The sequence below is a fragment of the Blennius ocellaris genome (genome assembly GCF_963422515.1).
Source record: "Blennius ocellaris genome assembly, chromosome: 15".
In the NCBI taxonomy this organism is placed as follows: domain Eukaryota; kingdom Metazoa; phylum Chordata; class Actinopteri; order Blenniiformes; family Blenniidae; genus Blennius; species Blennius ocellaris.
The window spans coordinates 5,100,633-5,124,558 of record NC_137664.1 but is presented as its reverse complement, the minus strand read 5'-3'; the positions used below and the strand labels follow the sequence as shown (position 1 = coordinate 5,124,558).

General features: G+C 42.2%; 1 protein-coding gene across 3 annotated transcripts in view; it reads right to left on the bottom strand.

Annotated features, from left to right (window-relative positions):
* Window positions 1-23,926, bottom strand: part of LOC308140731 (electrogenic sodium bicarbonate cotransporter 1-like) — a 34,759-nt gene that overhangs the window by 10,254 nt on the left and 579 nt on the right. For all 3 annotated transcript variants that reach the window (XM_080510631.1, XM_080510632.1, XM_080510630.1), the window contains exons 2-13: window positions 19,918-19,991; window positions 18,857-19,033; window positions 10,479-10,611; window positions 9,048-9,208; window positions 8,520-8,699; window positions 7,590-7,666; window positions 6,166-6,323; window positions 5,985-6,072; window positions 3,850-4,004; window positions 3,078-3,194; window positions 2,685-2,859; window positions 490-623 (exon numbers count right to left, since the gene is read on the bottom strand). In XM_080510631.1, the coding sequence (XP_080366757.1) occupies window positions 490-623; window positions 2,685-2,859; window positions 3,078-3,194; window positions 3,850-4,004; window positions 5,985-6,072; window positions 6,166-6,323; window positions 7,590-7,666; window positions 8,520-8,699; window positions 9,048-9,208; window positions 10,479-10,611; window positions 18,857-19,033; window positions 19,918-19,991 (1,629 nt within the window). The remainder of the gene's footprint in view (window positions 1-489; window positions 624-2,684; window positions 2,860-3,077; window positions 3,195-3,849; window positions 4,005-5,984; window positions 6,073-6,165; window positions 6,324-7,589; window positions 7,667-8,519; window positions 8,700-9,047; window positions 9,209-10,478; window positions 10,612-18,856; window positions 19,034-19,917; window positions 19,992-23,926) is intronic.

The following is a 23,926-nucleotide window of genomic DNA, read 5'->3' as shown; positions in this document are numbered from 1 at the left end:
AGATCTTTGAGCCAAATGCTTTCACACGAGTTAGTGCAGTCCAAGTTTGACTTTTCTATCCTGACCAAACGCCGATATTAACAGGGCGGAATGTCATGTTGCCATGGCGACACGGGGAGCATCGCGGTCCACAAGGTTATAGAGACAAATGTATTGATCTTTATGCTGCGCAGTCACACATACAGATTAAAGCCGGTGATTGCTGTGCATTAAGAAAATCTCCCTGTCACACTACGCAAGCATTCTCAGCTCAGCCTTGGCCCACAGTCTAATGGGATCGATTTCAACCTGCGTTCAGGAGTTCGATTGCAATGTCTCGGAGACCACCTCTTCAAATCGCTGTCGGCTTTAGTTCCGCTTTCACTGCTGCAACTCGGAACAAAGAAACTCAACGAGGTCGGCCTCCATATGGCCGGTTCCAGTTCCAATACTCCAGCCGTGATTCATCTTTGATTCCAGTGCTTTTAACAGACATCTGTAACTACTCACTTGCTGAAATTGAAGAGGAGCCTTTCAAAAACCAGCACTGGCCCCGTGCTGCTGAGAATAGTGAGGGGTTGTCCAGCCAGCAGACAGAACACGGCCCCCGTCAGCGCTGTGCCCAGGAAGCTCTCCAACACCCCCTGCAACACACGACAAGTATATTAAGACTTTGGCCAGTTTGGTTTTTTTCCCTTCAATATCTACAAATCAAGACTCTGCAATAAATCCATTTTTCCAAATTTCTTTCCAATCATGGGAGCAGTTTCTCTAAAAAAAAATTAAAGCCAAGACTACCTTGAAGGGCGAGTTGGGGGTTTACTTTAAATGACAATTGCTGGGACGATTGTCTTAAAGTCCATACAGGCTCAACCGGTGCTCGTCTGAAACTTAGTCAATTCAAAGTGTTGTATAGAATTCACTTCTGATACACGCCCGTCACAAGTCTAATTGTATCGCTGTGATAATGTCAAATGTTTTCCTGTAACCTAACCCATGTGTCCTACCCATGTCCAATGATGTTTTTTTATTTTGGCAAAAGTACTTTGACACTATTTCCAAAGAGCTTTTGGTCACAGTGAATATTTGGTTGTCCAGCAGATTACAACAGATACAGTTCTTATCAATTGGATGTTATCGCTTTCACTTCATTACTGGAAAGACGGCACATTCTTCTTTACTGAAAATCTACAAAGACGCTCAAGGATGATGCGTCTTGTTTTAATAGAAAAGATTAGATATTCATTGAGAGCGGATTCCTCCAAGTTGTACGAGTTAATGAGAGCCTCTCTCGTTTGTTTTCTAACCTCACAACCACTATTTGCTTTATTCTTTTAATAAATCTAATTTTACTTCTTTTATTTCAATATGTAGGTTTGCTCATGTTTTGTAAACTGCGCTAAAAAGAGGAAAAAAGTCAAATATGGCTCTCTAAATTTGGTTGAAATGTTAATTTCCTGTCTTTGATGTGCCATATTTTAAATAAAATGTGAATCAAGAAAGTTGGGGGGGGGGGATTTGATTTCTTTCACGTTCTTCAATATGACATGGTGATTTTTTTTTCTGCTTAAGCAGTTGGAGGAGCTGCATTCCCCACGTACACACACACACACACGTACACACACACACAGTGTAACTGCGGCTCTGGCACATCAGGACAGGTCTGTTCAGTTTCCAGTTATGTCACTTTTCCAATGCTCTCCTCGGCTTAATGAGGGACGAGCGAGAGACAGAAGGAGATGCACCTCTGACACACGCACAGAGGGAGGGTTACGTCAGGGCAGGGATTCCCTCCGTTGGGAAGCGAGGCGGGATTGAGGAGCGCTGACAGTGGGGGTGGAGGGGGGGGGGGGGACTTCACTGGAAACACACAGAGCCATGATGAGGCTACTGCAGCTGAGTAATCTGGCTCTGTGGTTATTTACAGGCCGGGGGTAAATCCTCCAGGCTGATGCTCTGCAGGTCCTCTTAGTCATAAGAGAAGCCCAGAGCAAGCGCCTTCATCACCCGACGGCGGCTATTTAAAAAAAAAAAAAAAAACTGCTTGGCACACAGAGGCACCACAGGGTGGATTGTCAAGAGAGCACTCATACCAGTTTTTTTTACACCTCTAGTATGTGAAATCATGCCAACAGCAGGCACAACAGATGGATGCAGAATGAGCCTGAGCTGAAAATTAGCATGGCTTATCAGCTGAAGTGGCTGCATGACTTTAGCATGAGGAGATGGTGGTGAAAACAGCAAATTATCTCTCAAGCTTTGTCCAGAGCATACATATAATTAATCCATTATCAATTAATAACACACGGAGACACATTTGAGGGAGCCAATGCAAAGTCATACAGCTCATTTACACCAATATGCACTATTCACAGGCTCTTGATTATTAATATATTAGTATAGTAATACAAGTACAAGGAATAATTCTTATACCTGAAATCATGTGCATGTTTATTACCTCTGGATTTATCAGTTTAAGTACAACGCTTAACGAAAATTGGGACTGGAGTAGTTAGCTGGGTAACTTCACAAATTACAGCAATTAAAGAGTAACTAGTTAAACTGGAATTAAGCTCTTAGAAAATGCTCTATAATCCGACTGCTACACTTCAGTCATAACTCAAGATTTTTTTGCCCCCAATATAAAAGAGCTCATTTGTTCCGTTTTCCTTTATTCCACAAACAAAACCGAGGTGGGGGTTCACCTGCATGTTTTCCGTGGCGTCTCCGAGCAGGCCTCCGAAAGTGATGGCGTTGGTGACGGTGCCCAGGTAGATGAAGAGGATGGCCGACAGAGACTGGATGTGAATGGCGTCGTAGAAGTCGCTGGCGAAAAATGGCAGTTTCCGCTTGATGTCCAGAACCAGACCCCCGCAAAACCTTAAAAACAGAAACCGCAACACCGATTATTGTCGTCCAGTTCTGTCTGGATCATTTCCTCGTTGCTAGGACATCACTTAGATTGTAAGTGAGTGATAATCAAACAGTGATCATAGCGATATCACGACCATCAACAAAACTTACCAGATATTCATAATTTTTTTTACATCAACAGAAAAGATTCAGACATAATAATTCTCCCGAAGTCGATTATTTACTTCCTCGTGCGCTGAAGCTCTTCTCCAACTTCGTGCCCTCCTCCTCCCCCGTGTCCATCGTCGTGAGCAGCGTCGCCGTTCATCTGAGGCGGCTCCAATCCGGCGTACATGTTCTTCCTTTAAGAGCGGAAAACAAAACACGTCGGTCAAGATGAACATGAAGGAGGAACCTGGATCAAACACGTTTTCTTGTTGTAGGTAGTGCAATTAAGCACATAACTTAAAATACACTGTGTAATTTGCTAAAATGCATACAATATAACCGATCAAGTCGAAAATATGTCGTGAAAATAACCAATTTTTACAAAAATTGCTGTCATTTTGAATAGCTGGGACATACTTTAAGATGAGTAAAATGCTGACACAGCAGAAATATTGTCTCCATTGTAGCATAGCAACATATTGCATTTTATCATGAAGAAATGTCATACAACAAAAAATAATAAATCTTTCTACGATATGTATTCATCATTCACATATCATGATATAGCAATGTGGTGAAATATTAACACATTATGCGAGACCAAGTAATTATATATGAATAAAATGCTAAATTAAATTTTATTTTTTTTCCCCTTTTCCCCAATGCAAGACAAGATTTGTCCTTGTTATTTTAATATATCAGAAATTCAAAGTCCAATTTTCGATGGCTATTTTCTTGAAAAATAGACTCACTGATAGTAAATATTTATAGTAAACACTAAACACACACAAAAAAAAGCCGTTCAGTAACCCTACGTAGCAAAAGACAAGGCCACACAAGGCTTCAGACCTCTTGTCTGGAGAGGGCAGAGTCTTTGGCGGCTCTATCCTGATGTTGGGATCCCACTCGCCGGGAGGCAGGACGATGACCTCCTCCAGAAACTCCTCGATGCCGGCCAGCAGGTCCTGCCTGTCCTTCGCTTTGTAGGCGATATCGTGAAAAACCTACCGGGGGTAGAAGGGAAAAAAAAAAAAAAAAGAACACGTTTGTGTGGCATGTGTAAGTGAAACTCAACATGAGAATATCTACAACAGAATTTATTTTAAACAACAAGTCGATATCTGTGTGACGTGAAACAAACAGCTTTGGGACTGGGACAAATGCGACAGAGTGAAAACAACCGTCACGGGGGAGTGAAGAAGAGGACAAAGTTTAACTTGAGGAAATCCTGGAAACACGCTTCCGACGGCGTCGTGTTGACAGACGAGATATGCGTGGAAGGTTTGAAGCCTGTGGGAATCTGCAGGCCAGGTGCTCTCAGGATTAGCAGTGTTACTGGTTAGCATTGCTGCGAGGTTGAGCCAGGGTACGCTCAAAAGTGGTGAAAACATTCAGGGGTTGGAAGTTAAAGAAGAAGAAGAAGAAGGGGGTTAAAATGCTTGGAAAATTACAATTTCAACCACACTGGGATTTCAAAATGCTAAGAATTCAGATTAAAGTACCACCATTTACATATAAACTGACTAAAACATAACAATATATACAGTATATATACACAATACAAACATATAACCCTGTGCAGCAATGCTGTTCTGTTGTACATTTTCTGCTGCCAAATCATCCTTGACATGACTTGATAATTTTTTTCTTTCATTTAATCATGCTAACCTATTAATGAGTAGGACGCCCAAGTTCAGTTTGATGTCATGTCTGTAAAGATGTCAAAACAAAAAAAACAAAAAAAAAAGCAGCTTGTGAGAGCTTCCGCCTCTTTATAAGATTGGCCGGTTCTTCTAGATAAGTGAGAAGAAGCATTATTTCTCTGCACCTGGAATTTTTTTTTTTTTTAATCATTATTCTCGAGATCACAGAGAGTTATAGTTAAGAGATAATGACAGTAGGAGGGAAAACAGGATTAAAAGTTAAGTCATCGTGAGTTGAGATTTTTTTTGAACGGCAAGGGCAATACAGTCCGCTGACCTCCACATATATTGTTTGATAATAGGTTAATCGCTAAGCTGTGAACTAGTTGCTGCCAACAGGAACCTACCAAGGCCACTGCTGTGATTATTAATCTCACAAATTTCCACAGAGCTCACATTTGGCAGCAGCTGCCGATGGCGTTGTGCAGGGTTCAGGGGGACAAGCCACTAATAGTGTTTTAGTGAGAGGAGCTGAACCACCAAAACAAACAACAACAAAAAACAACAAAGTGAGCCTTGACTGTTTGATCAAGTCTGCATTTCTTCACATTTCTCCAAAACCAACAAAGTGTACAATCGGAGTTTCTGGGTAAGTAGTTCATAGGTGATGTCTGTCTAACAGTTTTTAAATCATCTATTATCGTTTTTGCAGATAAAGCTTCATAAGTTAGGACACCAATACTATCTAATGTATAGGAAATGGGACTGGATAGCCTTTTCTCAGACATCCAGTGAGAAAATCACTTTTTTTTTGGTGTCATTTCTTTATGGGAAAGGCGCACAAAAACTGCAGTCCAGAACTGAAACACTCTGCATGATATCTCCACTATTTAATGGACAATTCACTCATGGATTAATCGGAAAGGAGTGAGAATTTTTTTTTTATTTTCATACTATAAAAACCTCTATTATAGTTATGAAATAGTAAAAAAAAAAAAAAAATGCATGATTTGGGATATTTTTACACAAAGATATTTAAAAGATACATTTTTACCAACTTATTTTTCCTAATTTTTTTACTTTGTCATCATTCATTTCATATCCGCTGCAGTGAGAACCTCAACCCGAGTTAAAGGAGAGGACACCTTCTTTCAAGGGAATCCCAGGAATACCAGGCAGGCTTAATTAGTCCAATTAGAACTTTAAAAGGATCAGATCTATTGCAGTCAAAATCACTCCAGTGCCGTGTCAGTCCTATAAATAAAGTTCAAGGCCAAACCCAAACGGAAGCAGTCCCGTCTGTTGTTTTAAAAGAGAATGAAATCTGCGGTGGCGACGTACCTCATCCGACATCAGGGTGGCGATTGCTCTCCCGATCTCCCGGTAAGATTTGGCTTTTCCTTTTGGCCCCAGCAGGACGAAGAGGAATCTACGGCACGAGAAAGAGAGTGACGTTAAAAGTGAAGACCTTTTTTTGGGGGGGGGGTGGGGGGGTTCTTATTTTCAAGGATGTGGGCTCTACCTGGTGGGCACGGGGACCTCGGTGAGCGCTCCGAGCATGACGGCCTGCTGCAGGCGTACGAACGCCACGCAGGGAGTTTCCAGGAAATCCACCTCTCCGACCAGAACGTTCGACGCCTCGGCATCACGGGGCAACTTTTTCATGAACTTATTCTTCAGCTGCGAGATGAATAGCGCAGGGAAAAAATTTTTTTATTAAAAAAAAAAAAAACAACAACAAAAAAACCCCAGCATTTTCACTCGAGGCAAACACATGAATTCACGGTGCATTCCACCATGAACATGCAGTAGGACAAGCGCCGTGATTGATTGTGGCTATAACAAGGCTGGTGTGATGTTTTTCCTTTCCCTATAAGCTTGAAGGAACAGGTAGTTCCTGCCCTTTCCTAGAATTATGTGCCTCACAGCAACTTGACTTTATGCCATCGAATTAGTATCCAAAGTCTAACCGCAGGGGTTTGGTTTTTTGGGGTTTTTTTCAGGATTAAGCTGAAAATTGGATACAGAAACTATGCGTGAGATTGAAACAAACAACCGACTTGTAGGAAGATGATTAACTAAGTCCTTGGTGCAACATCAAAGAGCCAAACCATTCTGACAGGTCTACAAGCTTCATTAACAGTTGGCGAAGTGTAATTCACCGCGTTACACTTTAACTGGCCCCGTTATCTTATCGTCGACGTGCAGCGCTGACCACACAAGCCAGCTACTCCATCATGAGTCCCGACAGCGAAGGAAAGTGCAGCAGATCAACAGTTGGTTGGGGAAAAAAACCCAAAAAAAACCCAGATAAACTCGGCAACTACAAAGACAGTGAGCTTTTGTTACTCTTGTGCCGAGGGCCGGATCATCAGGGGTCACAAGCTGCATCGTGTACGCGGCCGAACGCACGAGTCGAGCACAGAGCACCGCTTTGTGTCTTACAATACATTTTCACCAAGATGTGACAAATGCACGGCGATTCATTTTATTTATGCACTATATTTGAGATGACTGAAGGGCACATGCAGGTAAAATTTATTACTTTTAGGACTGTTTAAATGACTTAACTAATTACAGTAATTCGTGCAATAACCTATTTACTTTGTGATGATTACAACACTAAATCTGCAGGAACGCTACGTTTTATACATTGCAAATAAAAGTGTGCGGTAAATCTGCATTTCCCTTTTTTTGCCTTATTAGTTGCAATAATAATAAATCTATGCAGTCACAGTATGCTCAAGGGGAAAAGCAAAAAAAAACATAATATACATGTAGCAGTAAAACACATTCTCACTTAATAATTTAAGTTCTTGTACAATAGGGAACAGCTACATAAAATGTGATTAGTGTTTTATTTTTATACTATTGATACCATTGCTAAACTATACATTTCATTGTTTCTGTTTTTATTTTAAAAATGTTAAATTCCATTTCATTTACCTGATCCTTCTCCGGTTTGTCGGAGAAGTCGCTCAGGCTGTTGGAGGTGAGGTTTCGGTGGGCGGTGGTGGGGCTGCCTGCAGAGAGGAGACACACCATTACAAGAGGCAGGAGAGTGATTTTGGGAGGGAACGTGGTTTTTTTTGGGAGGTTTTTTTGGGGCTGAGGAGGAAGAGCAGCCGGTGACGAGAAAAGGCGAAGAGGAAAAGTACATGGAGCGAGCCAGAAAACATCAGGACCCGGCTAAATGTGGCGAGGCTTAAGCTTTAGGACTAATGCCAGATGGTCATTCATTCAGGCTCTTCGGAGAGAGACAAGAGCTGCTGTTAAGTCTGTCGCTTATACACGTCAGCAGAAACATGCTCAGGTATCGACTGGCAAATGAGCGAGAATGTAAACTTTACTCCTCGGCTGCTTCCGACAAATTTTACTGAACAAAGCTCGACTTTTAACTGCAGACAACATGAAAAGAGGTTCCACATTTATTTGTAATGCTGATAAATACACTTCCATGTCAATTTCCTGCAGTATCACATTTTTTTTGTTCGTTTGAATGGACACCTGGCAGTTTTTCCTTTCACGCGTCAACAATGCTGCGAAGGGGGGGGGGGGGGCGTGACCTCACTTACAGAGGTATCCCATGCTGGAGCTCCTCGTGACCTCACAGGGTTCCTCTGAGTGTTGTGGGGTAAAACAAGGCACAGGGTGCTCAAGGGGGTTGCGTGCTGTTACACCCAAGAGACAGGAAGACAGCGAAAGCATGTAGGAAGACAGAGAGGGTGGAGAAAAGACAAAAATAAGCAGGAAAATATAAAAGAGAGGTTAGACAAAAAGAAAGCCGTTAGTGGAAATAGGAAATCAAGTAGAAAAGATTTGAGTTGGAAAAAAAGGTGGAATTAAAAAAAAAAATTAAAAAAAGTTGTATCTCACCATTTTCCTGGCTGGAAAAGAGACGACTCGCACTGGAAACGCTCTTGCCGATATCTGCCAGGGAGCGCAGGTTGGACTTTTTGGTCTGGTGGCGATGCTTTCGGAGCAGCGTGTACATGACTTTGTCTTTCAGTTCCGGTTTCAACTGGCCGATCTCGATCTGGTTGTCCGTGATTATCTCTGTTAAGAGGGAAATATTAAAGCAAGGTAGCATTATTTCTATGGCACACATCAGCAAAATGATATAAAAAAAAAAACACCTAATGAAGCTTCATTAAAGTTATATATATATAGCATGGAAAACAAGAATTATACAGTATATACAGTGCAGCATAAAATAATTTTTCTTTAAAGAAATGAGGTTTCTGGGAACCTTTACTACTTATTTGGTGCATGGAATCAAAAAAATATGCTTCTGCATAATTAGTTCAGAGAACCAGCCTTTTTATTTTTCTCGTCCGGCTCCAAAATGTGTTAAAAGACATCAAACCTACGCTCGAGTTGGGAGGTCTCTTCAACCTCACTCACCGACAACCTGAGGCAGCGTAGACGCCTCCAGGTCCAGCATGATGGTGCCCTTCTCTATGCATCTCTTCAGCTCCATCAAGCTGTGCAGGGACAGCGTGGCCACGTGGGGCTTACTCCAGCGCTCGCCGCCCTTCTCCACCTTCTCCTCGAACTTGATCCACCTGGGGAAAGAGTTGAGACGCGTTTGAATTTGCACGCATCTCTGCACGCCTTTGCCGCCACATTGAATCCCTGAAAGGTGAAGGCCACCGCGGGATGTGAGTGAAAGCACGCAAGCAGCGGAGCTGCGTGTTTATGAACAAATAAAGACTGAAAACAAAAAAGGCGACGAGATCGATTTGCTTTTCTTTACAAAACAACCTGGCGGTGTTTTCCGTTGGTCACAGGTCATGGAGGAAAGAACACGGGACGCAGGGCAGCGTAGAAATTAAAAATACATCCCCAGACTCGCTGGAGGATGCAGCGCGCTGGAACGGCGACAGTCGTCGGCAGGTTTCAGACCGCGGAGGGCTCAGACGGAGAGACGAGACTTTGTTTTTACCAGGAATGAGCTCTGCCTTGCAGGTAAGCCTCAGGACAAGGATTGCTTTTAATAATAATGCCTCGCATGTCACCATCACAAAGAGCTATTCTCCCGAGGCCCGGGGATGGGGTTTCCTCTGGGGGATAGAGTGTCCCCTCTGGCTGCCATCCACATGGCTGCGTCCGGCCGCCTCGCCGGGAAAGAGAGCGGTCCGACTACAGCGGCAGCAGACACCTTAAAGAGGTCATTCAGATTTTCTTTCAGGCAACCCCACTTTTCAGGACAGGGATTTAAATACTCGTCAAAAAGCGTACAAATGGAAAAAGAAAAGTGCTTCATTTATTCATGTACTTCTCAACGTGCATTTATTGTTTTAAACTTGGCATTGCAGTTTCTTTAATAGCGTGCAATGTTTTTAAATGCTTGGCTGTATTTCTGCATGAAGGAATGGAAATGATGACGTTCTACTGGTTGAAAATCTGTGACATTATTGCAGCTTGATCACTTTTTTTTTTTCTTCAAAGCAAAAGAAGAAGAAAAAAAGTCAATAAGAAAAACATCGAAAAAAGAAGTCGTAAGCTTGTGAAACAATTCTGCACATCGAGTAAAAGTACATTTGTGTCGACTGTAAAAATCCGTCATGTTCTGATAATGTGGGAGTTTCTTCCCTTTCCTGGTCCCAGAGAGCAGGTACTGATCAGATAAGAGTCCAGCGGGAGTTCAGCCGAGCGCAGCCCGTTTCCTTTGCACATTACAAAACATGATTATTTATAAAGGGATTGTGTTCCACGTTCGGAATAGTGCAGAAGGAAATTTTGGACTACTTTCTCCTCCACCTCCACAGACTCTTTAATACAAGTGGAGCGGACGGACCCGGCTGGTGGTGGAGGCGGTTCAGTCTGGCTCACCTGGCCGTCTCTTTCCACTCCATCTCCTGCCCGTCCACGGCCAGCAGCTCGTCCAGCTCGGTGAAGAGCTGCGGGGGCGGCGGGCCATCGTCCTCCTCGCCAAGGATGAACCGAATCCTCTCGGCCGGAGAGACTGCGGAGGAGAAAGAGATGATTTTTTTTAAAAACCCAAAACATCAGGACTCCCATGCAGGCTAAGCTCCATCTTACAGCATTAAGGTTGATGAAGATAAAAATGATCATGCAGAGACAGCAAAAAGATCATTTAATCCACATTTTGGTGCTGTAAACATTGAATATCCAGTTATCAACTGACAAAATATTGCAGATTTAGCTGTTAATGATTATTTCCTCCGTTCAGTAGAAACAATTCAAACCAGATTTATAGCTATTGAGGTTTTTTTATTTTTTTTTATCTTCCCCCTTTTACATGGTGTGACCACTTAAAAAATGTTTGATTTCACCTGTATTCCTTAATCAGCTGTGTAGATATTTTAATAAGGCACGAAAAAACTTCAACCATGGTTCAAATTACAGTACTTTACAAAAGTGGCAAGATTATTTCCGTTTCAAGCAGTTCTGACATGACGATTCCATGCACCACCACTGAACAATGACATGCAAACAATCACAGGGAATCGAAATTGAATGTCGGATTTGATTAAAACACTGGACATTGCCAAAAATAAAGCATATTTGCACCTTTCTCTTACATTTGCTCACTTTAGGGCATCTTGAAATCGTGGTTTCCTTTCTTACAGAAGGAGTTCAGTTTCATTCTGTGTGCGTTTCCTCAGCTTCCATTAACAGCCCAAAGACATGCACGTTAAACCAACTGGTGACTGCAAAAGAGTCAGATTGTAAGAGGTTTTGAATACAAGTAAAAAACTTTATGCGGATGATTTAGCTTCATAGAAATAGTTTAAGTTGGTTCCCTTTGTCAATCTGCTTATCTGCACTTTTTTATTTAATCTTTATTTTAATGTTTTACAGGTGAACTGTTGATGGTGTAACACACATCGATTCAATTTTTGGATTAAATGCACTATACACATAAAGCTGCCTTGCAAATTATTTGATTCAAGGGGGGGGTTAAGACAAAAGAGACACTAAAAACACTCCGGACATGGATTCAGCACCTCTACTCTAACAATAACTCAACTGAGACAGCACATCCTCACCAAGAGGAGCTCTTCCGTGGGACATGACAACTTTCTTCCTCCTGAGAAGTCTTGCCAAGATTCATGTCAGCGGCCTTGATCAGTTCACACCAAGTGTTGATTTTCCACTTCCTCTTTCAGAGCGTAAAAAGAAAATTTGAGTTTTCTCGCAATTGTGTCGGGAGAATCAGTTATGCAACAATGAAGATGATCACTGAAATGTATATTTACTGGAAGGAGAAATAACTTTCCCTTGTTAACACTTCTGGGAAGGTTGTGCAATGTAGCAGGAAGACAAAGTAAAGGTTAAGTAGCAAGACACAGGAGTCTATTTATGAGGCTTTCTTGATTCACCAAACCAGGTTGATGCCTTGATAATGTAACAGCACTGGTAACCTTTTAATCCTGAATCACCACGTCCAAGCTCAATTTAGGATGGTTACTTTTAAAAATAGTACACATGGGACTGCTGTACCGCGGCGAGTAGATCCAATATTGAGCCAAGTGAAGGTCAAGTCGTGTGCGTTGGAAAGCTTAAACAGCAGAGATCTGCAACATCCAGCATGTCGCTATCACAGCTCAAAGCCAACGCCGGTGACCCAAAGCAGAAACACAAGATATCTTTTAACTTTCCCTCATGGCCCGCAGGATGCGTCTCCTGTCCTTCTGCATACATGCCGACTTGCATAAGAAACGCCGCATTGACGTCACGCAGTGTGTACAACACTCTTCACCTCTGAAGTCTCACAACTTGTGTTATCAATGAAAACCCGGCCTCTGTTGTGGTTGCACACAGCCGTTAAGTGGACAGCTCCACGGCCTTTTGCCAGAATCAACAGGATTACCGGGGTTTAGTCGGAGGGCAAAACAGCGGAAAATCCAACAAGTTGAAGCCTTTGTGTGCACATCTAACCCGCGTGTGTTTTGAGTCGGGGCTTCTGTCGCCCGACAGGTGTCAAGCTACCCTCATATGAAAGCCCACGACCATCATTGGGCTGTGTTTGTGTTCTGGGGCACAGAGGTCTACCGCCACTGTGCTTGCAAGAAAATGTGCTGGAAATCACTTAAAAAGTACTCTGACAACTACCCTCATATTGCTTTGTGTGTACCCATCTGTAAGTACTCTTGGGGAAAAAAAGGTCTCGGTTCTAAATTACTTCTATGAAATGTCAACATTCAAAGCAGATTACTTAAAAACCAAAAAAATGCTATACTTCTATAACTTTCAGTGTTAAAGTTGTATAGATAAAAAGCAGTAACATTGTTTCAAGGTTCTCCATAAAATACTTGGAAAGTGGAAAATTCCCACCAGAGGGACATTTTGAAGGGTATGTCAGGGGTCAGTTCTTACTCTCGACTTGAATTTCACAAAAGTGGAGAATACGAGCATGTCATGCCATCTTTGATTAATACTTAAAGTGATCAACTGTGAATAAAAGGTGTTTCTTATCAAACAACGGTGCAAGTGACATGGGTGTTTAATTCAAGATTTGACAACATTAACGATTTATAAAGGCACGTATGATGGACATAAAGGAATTCACAATCTTGGAATATTGTTCAAGCATATTTTAGGACTGCCTATATGCCATTGATTCCACCTATCCTGAAACAATGTTATTTGCAGAAGCAAGACATACAAGAGAATATTTGATTGACAATTGTCCTCAGAGCAAGAATTATGTGGAAAGCCAAACAAATTGTCTTGCAGAAGTGGAAGTGTAACGTTTTGGTAAATTGACAGAAAAAATAAAATTCTTACTCAAGCAGCAATGTTTTTGTTTTCAGTCACATGTGGGATCAGATAATCAAAGTATGGTCAGTTTCCGGATTTACTCCAAAAGTATCAACCAATATTTGTAATCGGTCACTTCCTCCAGTGTACTTTTCCTCGAGTTTGTGTGGCACAGGTTTGAATACAGGCCGCAGATGAAGCAAATGCACAAGAGGCAACATGTCCTCTTATGTAATGCAAATGGGAGGGAACGGGCAATTTCAAAGTCTGCACATGGGGACGCTGCAGTGGTTTATTCCCAAACAAGAGGGGAAGGTTTGTCTCAACAGTGGCTGCAGTCCACTCATCCGGCAGGGTCCACCCTCTCACTCAACCTTACAGGACTGTTTACAGTTCAGATCTTCTCCGGAGATTCAGCAGGATGAGAAAGAAATGCGGGTGCGTCTGTTTGTGTGCGTCTCAGTAGGGCCACTTAATGTGGACGACAGTCCCGCCGCTCAGAGACATACAGTCCGACATCGAACTGTATGGTCAAAACAGTCGGCAACAAAGCCTAAACCTGCAATGTTGCTGCGACTGGAAGAAATTTGCTTTCTTCCAGTATCAGGAATGTAGGAAACGCAGGAACGTTTCCTACGTTCCTGCAACGTAGGAAACACTGTTAAAACTGTCTTTACACATTAGCGGTTTCTCTTTCTTACGTCAATACAAATTGCAGCTTAAATCAAGGGAATGATAAACATCCACTCTAAAAGCATGATCATCGGTGACTTTGTCTGTTCATCCAAGTATCCATCTTCTATACGTTAAATAAAACTTTTACATTATTAGATTTCATTGTCCTTATTTCTCTTTCCTGCCATTTTTTTTTCTGCTTTTCCATTTAAAGCACTTTGAAATGTACTTTTGCTGAAATGTGCCATGCAAATAAAGCTGCACCGCCACTTTGTCCACTGGTAAACAGTCCAGACACTCGAATCCACGCCGACAGACAATTCAACCTTAAAATACCCCAACAGAAACTTGCACGCTCCACACAAAACGCCCCAACTCGAACTGAACCAGGATGTTCTTGCCATCAAGCAACAGCGCCAAACCTTCATCTACGTGTTTTCCCCTTCATCCATTTCCGCACAACTGGAACAATGTCATTTGAAGTCTGGCGTAGACTAAAAAGGCAGACAAGATCGAGTTTAAAAATGCAGGTTTCGGCTTTTGAACAAACTTCTGTGCAGTTTTGATAGACGTCTGCAGTCTAAAGAGTTCTAACAACAGACCAAACAACAGATGCAACAGGGTTGAAAAACACTATTCTCGCAAAATTGGTGCAAAAATAAGGAATTCCAAGAGCTGGTGAGCTGCATTTGTGCACTGGTGAAGAGTAAAAAGACCACTGCAGTAGTCCAACATGCTTCCTATTGCGTATCGCACTGCTATGTCACAGAATATAGGCCACTGCAGCTGCACGGCTGCGTTTTGTTTACATTTTGTGATCCGAAGGGGGGGGGCAAAAAAAAAAAATGTCAGCGTGAGCAGAAAGGGAACCAGTTCAGAAAGCAAATTTCTTTTTTTTTTCTTCACCTTTGGGCAAATCAGAAAGACAACACAAGAGGAATATTCACACTTTGGGGAACAGAAACCGCCTCCAGGAATGCGCGTCAGCCGCAAAACGAGTACGCATCAGTACCGAGAAACATTTTCTTTTATGATGTTTGCCTACATCCTGTAACCCTCTAACCAAAGTTTGCATGACTCACACGGCAATCGGCTTGGGTCTGTGACATCTAGATGGAGAGATAATGAGCAGAGCTCTTATCATATCGTGGCACCTTTGGATGACTAAGCACACGGGCCGGTTCATACCCGGCTATGAGGTGTAACAAAGGATTACGGCGTCAGAGGAGAGAGGATTAATCAGGCGCTTGTCTGCTGCTTGGCTGTGTCTGAGAGACGACAGCTCCGTATCATGTCGTCGCAGTTTGAGTGAAAGAAAAAAAAAAAAAAACTGCAGCGACAGCCGTCGTTCTCTGTGCTGATCAGAAATGACTGCATTCTGCAAGTAATGTTCAGCAAGTGATCAACAGCAGTTGCAAATCAATTCCTATTGCTCTACTAGTTGATACAACAGCAAAGTAACTTATTACTCAAAAAAGTAAAACTTCCCTTCTTCTTTAAGCTGATGATTTATTTGCTGAGCTGTCAGGAGCCGTGTGGGTCAATCTGATGACTCGGGTCTGTTTTACACCACAATGTTTTCGTGAAAACTGCGGCATTTTGGCCGTTTTGTTTATGCGACAACAGCGTTGAGGGTCAACGAAAAACAGCCATTTCTGAAAACCGCTTTCAGAGTGCGAAGCTGGACAAAACGCACTGCACCCACTAACTTTTCTGGAATGCAGATTACTGCACATGTGAGTGAATCAACAACAATGGGGGGGGGGGTAATGTAATTAAATCTAATGGTGCTTATCTAACAAAGCGTACATGATTACATGACAAGTACTTTTACTGAGTGGGCCTATATGACAAAGAAACAACAGATAAGAGAAGAATGTAAACATTCAAGTGTCATTAAACTGTGTGCATGAGTGGTTGTATTATGAAGAAAAAACAACTAGTGGCAATTAAATAGAGCCTGGTTCACATGTTATACGAAGGGGAGCATCACAGGTATTCTGGATAGAAGCCAATCTCTCTCTGTTAACAGTTGGACTTATTTCACATCAATGGACCTTTAGTTCAAGATGACTAAACCACCCCCCATAAAAACATGAAAAGTGATTGAAACACTTGCTTCATGAATGAGAAGGCTGGAGGAGACGTCGTCTACATTATATTCTAATTAACTGTCAAGTCTGACAGAAAAGTCTTGTTTTTTGCACAACCATGAATTGTGAAAAAAGGATTTCAAAGGAATCTACTTTTGCTCATTCTCTTCCACAGTCGCGTCTCGTTTCGATCGGAAAAGTGTCAACCACACATACGATACAAGCATAAGCCTGTTTGCAGCCAACCGGACAGGATAAACTTTCCTCTTGTGGTTGGAAAAAAACCACAAAACAAACTAGTCCTGCAAGTTTATTTAATTGATTGTTGGCTCACGTTACACAGTTTCACTTTCCTAAAGGTTTTGGCATGTTTCAGCATTTGCTTTTCTTTTTTTTTTTAGAGACGCTTTTCCCAAACGATTAATTAATTAATCTTCAGAAAAAAATGTTACACAGAAACTTGCAAACAAAGCTAAACCTCCCTCGCTGCAATCTTTTGAGCTTTTGTTTAAATATACAACTCCAAAATACTGTCTTTTTTTTTTTCAATTTCTGCCCTTAGGATCACTGAGATATCAGTGGAATTACCAGCTTACCTTGATTCCGGCAGCCCTTGGGTACGTGGCACTGCTCCCATTGTTCACACACGCCCTGATGAGTTCAGGGGAGGCAAACGTTTTGCCCTTCCTCCTCCTGTGCGCGTGACTTATCCCGATACGCTGAGTAAGACCCTCCGATTATGCCATTTTAAGAGCCAATTCAAGGATTGTGAATAATAACGACATGGCTGGCTAATTATTGTTGTACTGTTAAGGCAATTCTTGGGAAAAAAAGAAGATGTTTATGTGATGGTACAGAGGTTGCATCAAAGCAATATACAATTACAAGGCTCATTTACTATAAACTGGTGCTAAACCTGCACAATACCTCAAACAACTACTGGATTCAATCGTTCCCACTGGTGTTAGTAGTCAGTTAAGGAAAATACATACTGGTCAACTCAAAACTTCCCATCTGAATTATGTGGGAAAATCTGAGAGGAATAATTGACAGGATGCATCTGAAGGCTAAAAAGTATTTCTTTCCGATACGCACCATAAATAAACAAACAAACATATCAGTCCAAATGAAATATCAAAACGTCCTTTGTGTTAGGGTATATTGTTTACCAGATTAAAAGAAATGCATTTTCTCCACATATTCACTTTCAAACCCATCACTAATCTGTGGGCTGTTTATATGACATATCACTGAAACGCTCCCACATCAGAGATGGGAATTTCCCCAAGTAGCAACTCTCAAGAGTTCTGACTATAAATCCGAACCTGGATCTAAAGAAGTCCCTCAGAATTATAATTCCCCTTGCTCTGGAACACAATTGCAGGATTAATCTTTCTACCACGCCACTTTAGTAAGCTTCTATGTACAGGGAGAGACATCTGGTGTGCTTCTCATCTCGCAGGAGGAGACTTCAAGATATTTACATCAACGGATAGATTTACTGTGCAGTTTGTAAAAAAAAAAAAACGTTTTGAAGAGGAATTTATTCATTCAGTACTTTTTCAAGTGTATCGCCATATACTCTACTTCCAATATGTAAGAATAGAGTAGGTCAAACAGATTTATATACGTCGCTTTGTTGTTCTTACGGTCACACTTAATTCTCTATGTCTAAACCAGCGATACAGAATGGTGGAGGCAACATCAGAGCATGCTGAACAATATAAATTCTGGAGCCGTCATGAAACATCACTCCAAATGTCTATCTGCAAGAACATTCCTTCTCTTTAAAGAGAAGGTCGTGTCAGGCCTCCCTTTTCCATCTCAGTGCTTCCTCTCTGCGGTCCACCTGGTTGTTACCGTCTGAGAACCCGTTCTTGCTAAATCCCACCGAGGTGATGGATCATACTACTCTGTGTTCACTTTACACACATTAACCAAAGCCGATGCAATTTTCAGATTAGACCTCGACATGCTCACAGTCTTTAGCGCAACTGTTTTAGTTGAGTGTGGGTTTCTACAAGCTTTTCCTGCTGCCACCCCGCCCCATCTCTCTCTCTCTCTCTCTCTCTCTCTCCATTTCTCTTCCTCCTCAGCAACAACATCCTGTCATTTCCAGAGAGCTACTGCACTTCAACTCATGATCTCAAGTCAGGCTGCAACAACGAATTGATAACAATTGCTAAAATTTGATTATTAAAAGTTGCTGCCCGGTGTTCTGCGCGACTTTATGTTGAGATTGTAGTAATTTTCAGTACCAACTCTTTGATCTTGTAAAAATAGACAATTTCATTACATACACAGTGACCACAACAAAGAAAAACATTGAAGTGTAAATTTAAAGGTGATTATAGATTATAATATTTTACCAGTCTAGTCCACTCAGGATGAAACTGGACTGTATGTGGTCCCTGAAGTAAATTAAATGTTATTTAATCTTGTATATGTATTTATATTGTATGCATCTTTGTATTGGTTCAGTTATGTTCTTTTTAATAACTATAACATATTTGGTGTTTGGCTCATTCAATATCAACTGGTCCTACAATTTTAAAAAATTTTTTTAACCGATTCATCAATTAATTGAAAAAATTATTGACCAAGGAATTGATTATTAAAATAATCATTAGTGGCAGCCCGAATCTCAAGTTGTTTTGGGGAATTGCTTCATGTACATTGGACGGTTGTCACTCGACCTCACGCTGCAGGACTCACTGAGAGGCTTGAGGGCGTTCGCAGAGAAGTCGTCCACGTTCTCGCCATCGGACTTGTATCCTTCCGTGCTGTGCTCGGCCCGTTCCCTCTTCTCCTTGTGGCTCGACTTGCGTCTGTGGCGTCTCCTCCGGTGGTAGCTCTTGGGAACGTTCACACCAATGTACACAGTGTGGTGACCTGTGACAATGCAAGACAATGCGGGGGAATGCAGATCAGATTACATTCGCGGCTAAAAAGGAAATCACATTAATCCTGGATATTGGTAATCCTTATCTTCCACAGGCAGACCACAAACAATGGAGGCCCTCGGTGATGTGCTGCGAAATGTTTGCGTGTCTTACAGAGGCTATAATGTGTGTTTTCTTTTCACCTATGGCAAAGCTCAAGTCATTTTCAGGGTAATTTATGGTTTTGTCAAACTATCTTCTCCTCTCGGGAAAAGATACGGTGCCTCATCAGTCAGTCACTGCAAAGCTAAATACACGTCAACAACTTCCGATACTGCGGCTCATACAGGAAGCAGTGACTTAATGTCTCTCAGGAAGCAATTACAAAGAAGGGGAGAGAAAACTCTCACAAGTGGGCCTGAAGCTTTGACAAATGTTCACCACTCACGCGAGCCCTGAGTTGGTCAGCCGCGACTCCAGGCAGAGTTCACCTGAGTCCCGACGTCATAAACCTCCAAACGTTCACGCATGAGAAGCAAAAAGATTTTACAACTGTTGCACTTGAGGCGAGGCCCAGGACAGCTGATGTTCACTCCCTTTGTTTGCCCTCCTGGTGTGGTGGTTTGTGAAACATGTGAACGTCTGAATGAATTCATGAGGGTGTCTCCATAGGAATTATTTTGTTGCTTTAGCCGACAGCCAAGCAGTGGACCGGATTACATTTGAAGAGGAAATATTGTTCTGCGCGGAAACGTCAGCTCCAGTCTAGATTTTCGATCTGTGCGCCAGCAGTTGAGCAATGACAAGTTTCACATTTGCAGAATGCTGCATGCGAGTGCCTGCTTGTCATGAGTCTGTCGTCACAATAATTCAGAGTTTTATCGCTCTCCTTACCTTCTACTTCCTCTTCATCGCACACATGCTTGACAAAGGCTGCTCCTCTGTCCAAAACTGCCTCATCCTCCATCCTGAGAAGCAAAATACAGAGAAAAGCGTTACAAATGAGAGCCATTGCATCATGCATAATCCTTGCGATAAACTTTTTTTGTGTGTAAAATCCACATATATTAATTCTGTAATTACTTACTTGTGTATTACTTTGCAATGTTCCTTTTTATATTAATTTACAGCAGACAAATTCAGCAAACAACATGAGACTAGTGAAGTCAATGTGCTTCCATTTATGAGCTTGTCGACTTTAAACAGGAAAGACAAAAAAATGAAGATGAAAGATACTGACAGATCAGAGGAAGAAGTGAAAGTAATATCACTGCACTTCTAGTTTTGATTTCAATCATTACTTTGCAGCCCACATGCAATATTTTGTAACAACACCTGAGACGAATGACTCAAAAACATTGTTCAAACTCTGGGTTTAATGCACCTGTACTTAAATTTCCATTTGTTTGCAGCTTTACCAAGTTAATTTTGAGCTTTTGCCAACATGCATTTAGGGACTTTCAACTCTTATGTTAAAAGTGCAGCATTATTGATGCAATGGCATTCTCACAGGGTGGCACATTGGAAGAGTGATAGTTATTGTCACCACATGATTTAAAGGCCTAAGTTCGTTTCTAAGACCGAGGGGGGCTTTTTATGTAAAGTTAGCATGTTCTCCCTGTGCAAACATGGATAGTCTCTGGGAACACCAGCAACATTTCAATATAATGCTTTGTTTTTGGCGTCTCTTATTTAAGTCCATTGTACAAAAACAAGCACTTCCAAATGCAGGGACAATTTATTCCCAGAAGACATCACTGCAGTGAACTGTCAGCACCAACAACAGCTGCGAAGAATTTGCAGAGAATATTCAAAACACATGCAGCTCTGCTCATTTATTGTTCATGGTTTTTTGCCGAGCGCTGGACTTTCAGACCATCGCATCACACTTAACTCTCAACTCCACATTTTCAAATTGCGACATCATTTGGGAACTTTCTGTTCATGAGCACCGTGTACTTTTGTTTTCCATAAATGCGTGGAATAAATTTGCAAATTAACCAATTAAAACCTAAACTTGGACCTGCAACAGGAAGTCACACTGGTGGCTCGAGTGCACACGGAAGACCTCACGTGCACTTCTGGGTCACAACAACATCAGAAAACATCCTCATCTGCTCCATGAACTGAAGTTTTCTTTGATCGTGCAGCCTCATTTTTCCAAGAACTTAGGAAGGAATGTGGCTCTCCTCGTTCAGCCAAGTGTGGACTAATCCATGTTATGAACATTTTTCTTCTTCTGTGTTCAGAAGAGAAATAGATCTCAAAACTGGGGAAGTCACATAAAACAAACCCATAAAGGCATAAACTGAATTCAACACTAACCTTTGCTACACTCATGTTGTGGCAATATGTCAATTAATACAAATCCAAGGGAAAGTGCACAGGTATGGAAACTGCTTAATTACTTCCTTCTTAACAGAAATGTGAAATGTTAGTTTTCAATTGGTGGAAACTAACATGGGATGAACACGGTGTACAAAATCACTAAATAAACACAGTCAGGAAGGATACAACTTGTTCCTCTAACTGCTCTGCTGGCACATCTACATTCCCCGGTGGATACGATATCTGGCCTTGAGAAGATTGTGGTATATCGCTGATAGCGGGCGTAATGTCCAGCCATAAGCTCTCAGATCAAACGAGCGATGAGGAGGAGTGGCTGAGGTCTGGTGCCAAGCTTATAGGTAATATTAATGTGGCCATTGTCTCCTGTAAAAGCTCCACATGTCTCTCAGTGTGACAATTTACTTAATGACCTCTGTCTCCCAGGACAAAGTGCACAGGAAATGCCCTCAACTTCACGGAACAAGTTTTTGTCACGCCGTTTCCTTTTGCGGGCGAGTACTACGTAATCAGACACACCAAGACAACCCGAGCGTCATTGAAGATTATCAAAAGACACACACAGATAGCTCTAAAAACAAATGGGCGTGGCTACTTTAATTCTTTGACATTCAGTGAGCAAATTGGAAAGTCCGCGTTTCGGTGCGTCGCCTCTGGAACAGGTACTGAAGTGCTGCTGATGAGGCGCAATGGAGGCAGGTCGTGTAACGCAGTGAGAGGGCCTTCAGAAAAACCGTTGGCCACACAGGAGAGCAAAGCCAGCTCATGTTTCAGGTTTACTGCTGGTTACAGCCAGTCCGAGGAGTCGTGTTTAATCACTCCACGCTGCGGCCTCAACCAAGGAAACCCTAATGATGAGAAACATGCCACAGGTGGTACGCAGGCTTCCAGGATGTAGAGGGAGAACTAAGCTTTCCTCACTTAGACCGAGTGGCACGGGTAGGAAGAACTGGGATATCGGTGGGTGGGTGGGGGGTAACTGACAATGCTTTATGTGATAAACTCTGCAAAGTCAAAGCAACTCCAGTTGAAATCAAGAATCTGATACCCTAAACATTAAAAAAAATGCACATCTTCAGTTTGAAAACATAAAGCAGATAAGATTCCACGTCCTCATTCACGTCACTACAAATGCAGAAAATCTTCTTGATCTTCTCTTCTTTTCTTTTTTCCTGCGCCTGATTAATTTAACAAGGAGAGGAAAAGAAAAAGAAAAAAAACCCAAGATGTGCATGACGTTCACAACAAATCAGCCGCCTTCATCCCAGGCCGGTGAACTTCTCACTTTGCGCTGGTTTCCCGGTGACCTCGAGAGAGGCTGGATAAACCTGTCAGTGCGTGAGGAGCTGGGATCAGCTGCTGGGGATCAGGGATCATCCCCATCTCTTTACAGAATGACGCATCCAATCCCACCAGCCAGGTTTACCACGGCGGTAGGTGCACCCCCTCCTTCTCTCCCTCTCCTCCACTGCCGGCGTAACAAGCATGGAAAGTGTTGATTTATGAGCCGCAGAAGTGATACTCCCACCAAAAACAAGCTTCCAGATCTGCTTAAAAGGGTGACTGTAAAACATTTTAATTGCCACACCGACACTCATAGGTCAGAGTGAATTTAACGGGCTGCAATGGAGTGCAATGAGCGCTTTGATTCACAGCGATTACTATTAAAGTAAACATGAAAGCAATAAAACTTCTGAAGTTTACAGGTTTTTTTTCCCCCCAACCTTGAATTGGCTTCATTCAAAAAGGACACGGGCAGAAGTTCAATGACTTTATATAATGAAGGTGCGTTTTATGATTAAAGCTTGACATGTTCCTTGACTTTTGGAATTCCTTCTTAAACCTGAATGTTCAAGGAAGTGGACTTATACCCAATTACTCATTGCATCACTCATCAGAGGCACAAAAGAGCATTTCAGCTTCCAGACGGCACCCAGAGGAACAGTCATTCGAGTAAATGAGTAGACACAAAGAACAGTAAAGCATTTCCCTGTTGCAAAGCAGGTGTCACGGCTACAAGGACAGAAGAATGAGGAATCAGCTTGTGTTTTTACAGTTTCAGTTGTTAAGAAAGGAAAGATTATCGCCACAAGTGAAGTCTCTCAAATCCATATTATTTAGGGGATCAACCCCTTGTGATTTAAAAATCTCCAGAGGATTTACACTTTGTGTTCGAGAAGAAGAAAAGAAAACCTAATTTCACACGAATTTCCGTGTTTGGCTGGAAGCGCGGCGTGTGATTTGTTGAGGCTGCGGCACAAACACACGCGTCATTGCGCAATGCGGGGACGCACCACGTTGGCCCGCGTGGATATTTGGAGAGCTCACACACCACATGGTGTGTATGTGTGTGTGCTTTCTTTAACGGAGATGCACCTCTCAACCGCCTGACCTGCGCTCCGCGTCCCTCTCTAATTGGTAGTGACAGCTTCTCGGGAAAATAGATTACCGTCCGTTCAGAGCCACAGCGGTGCTGCAACAGAGGCTTATGATCCAAGACGAGGGTTTCACGCCAATGAATTATGCGTTTTTGCTAATATAATTGATATCTTAGAGA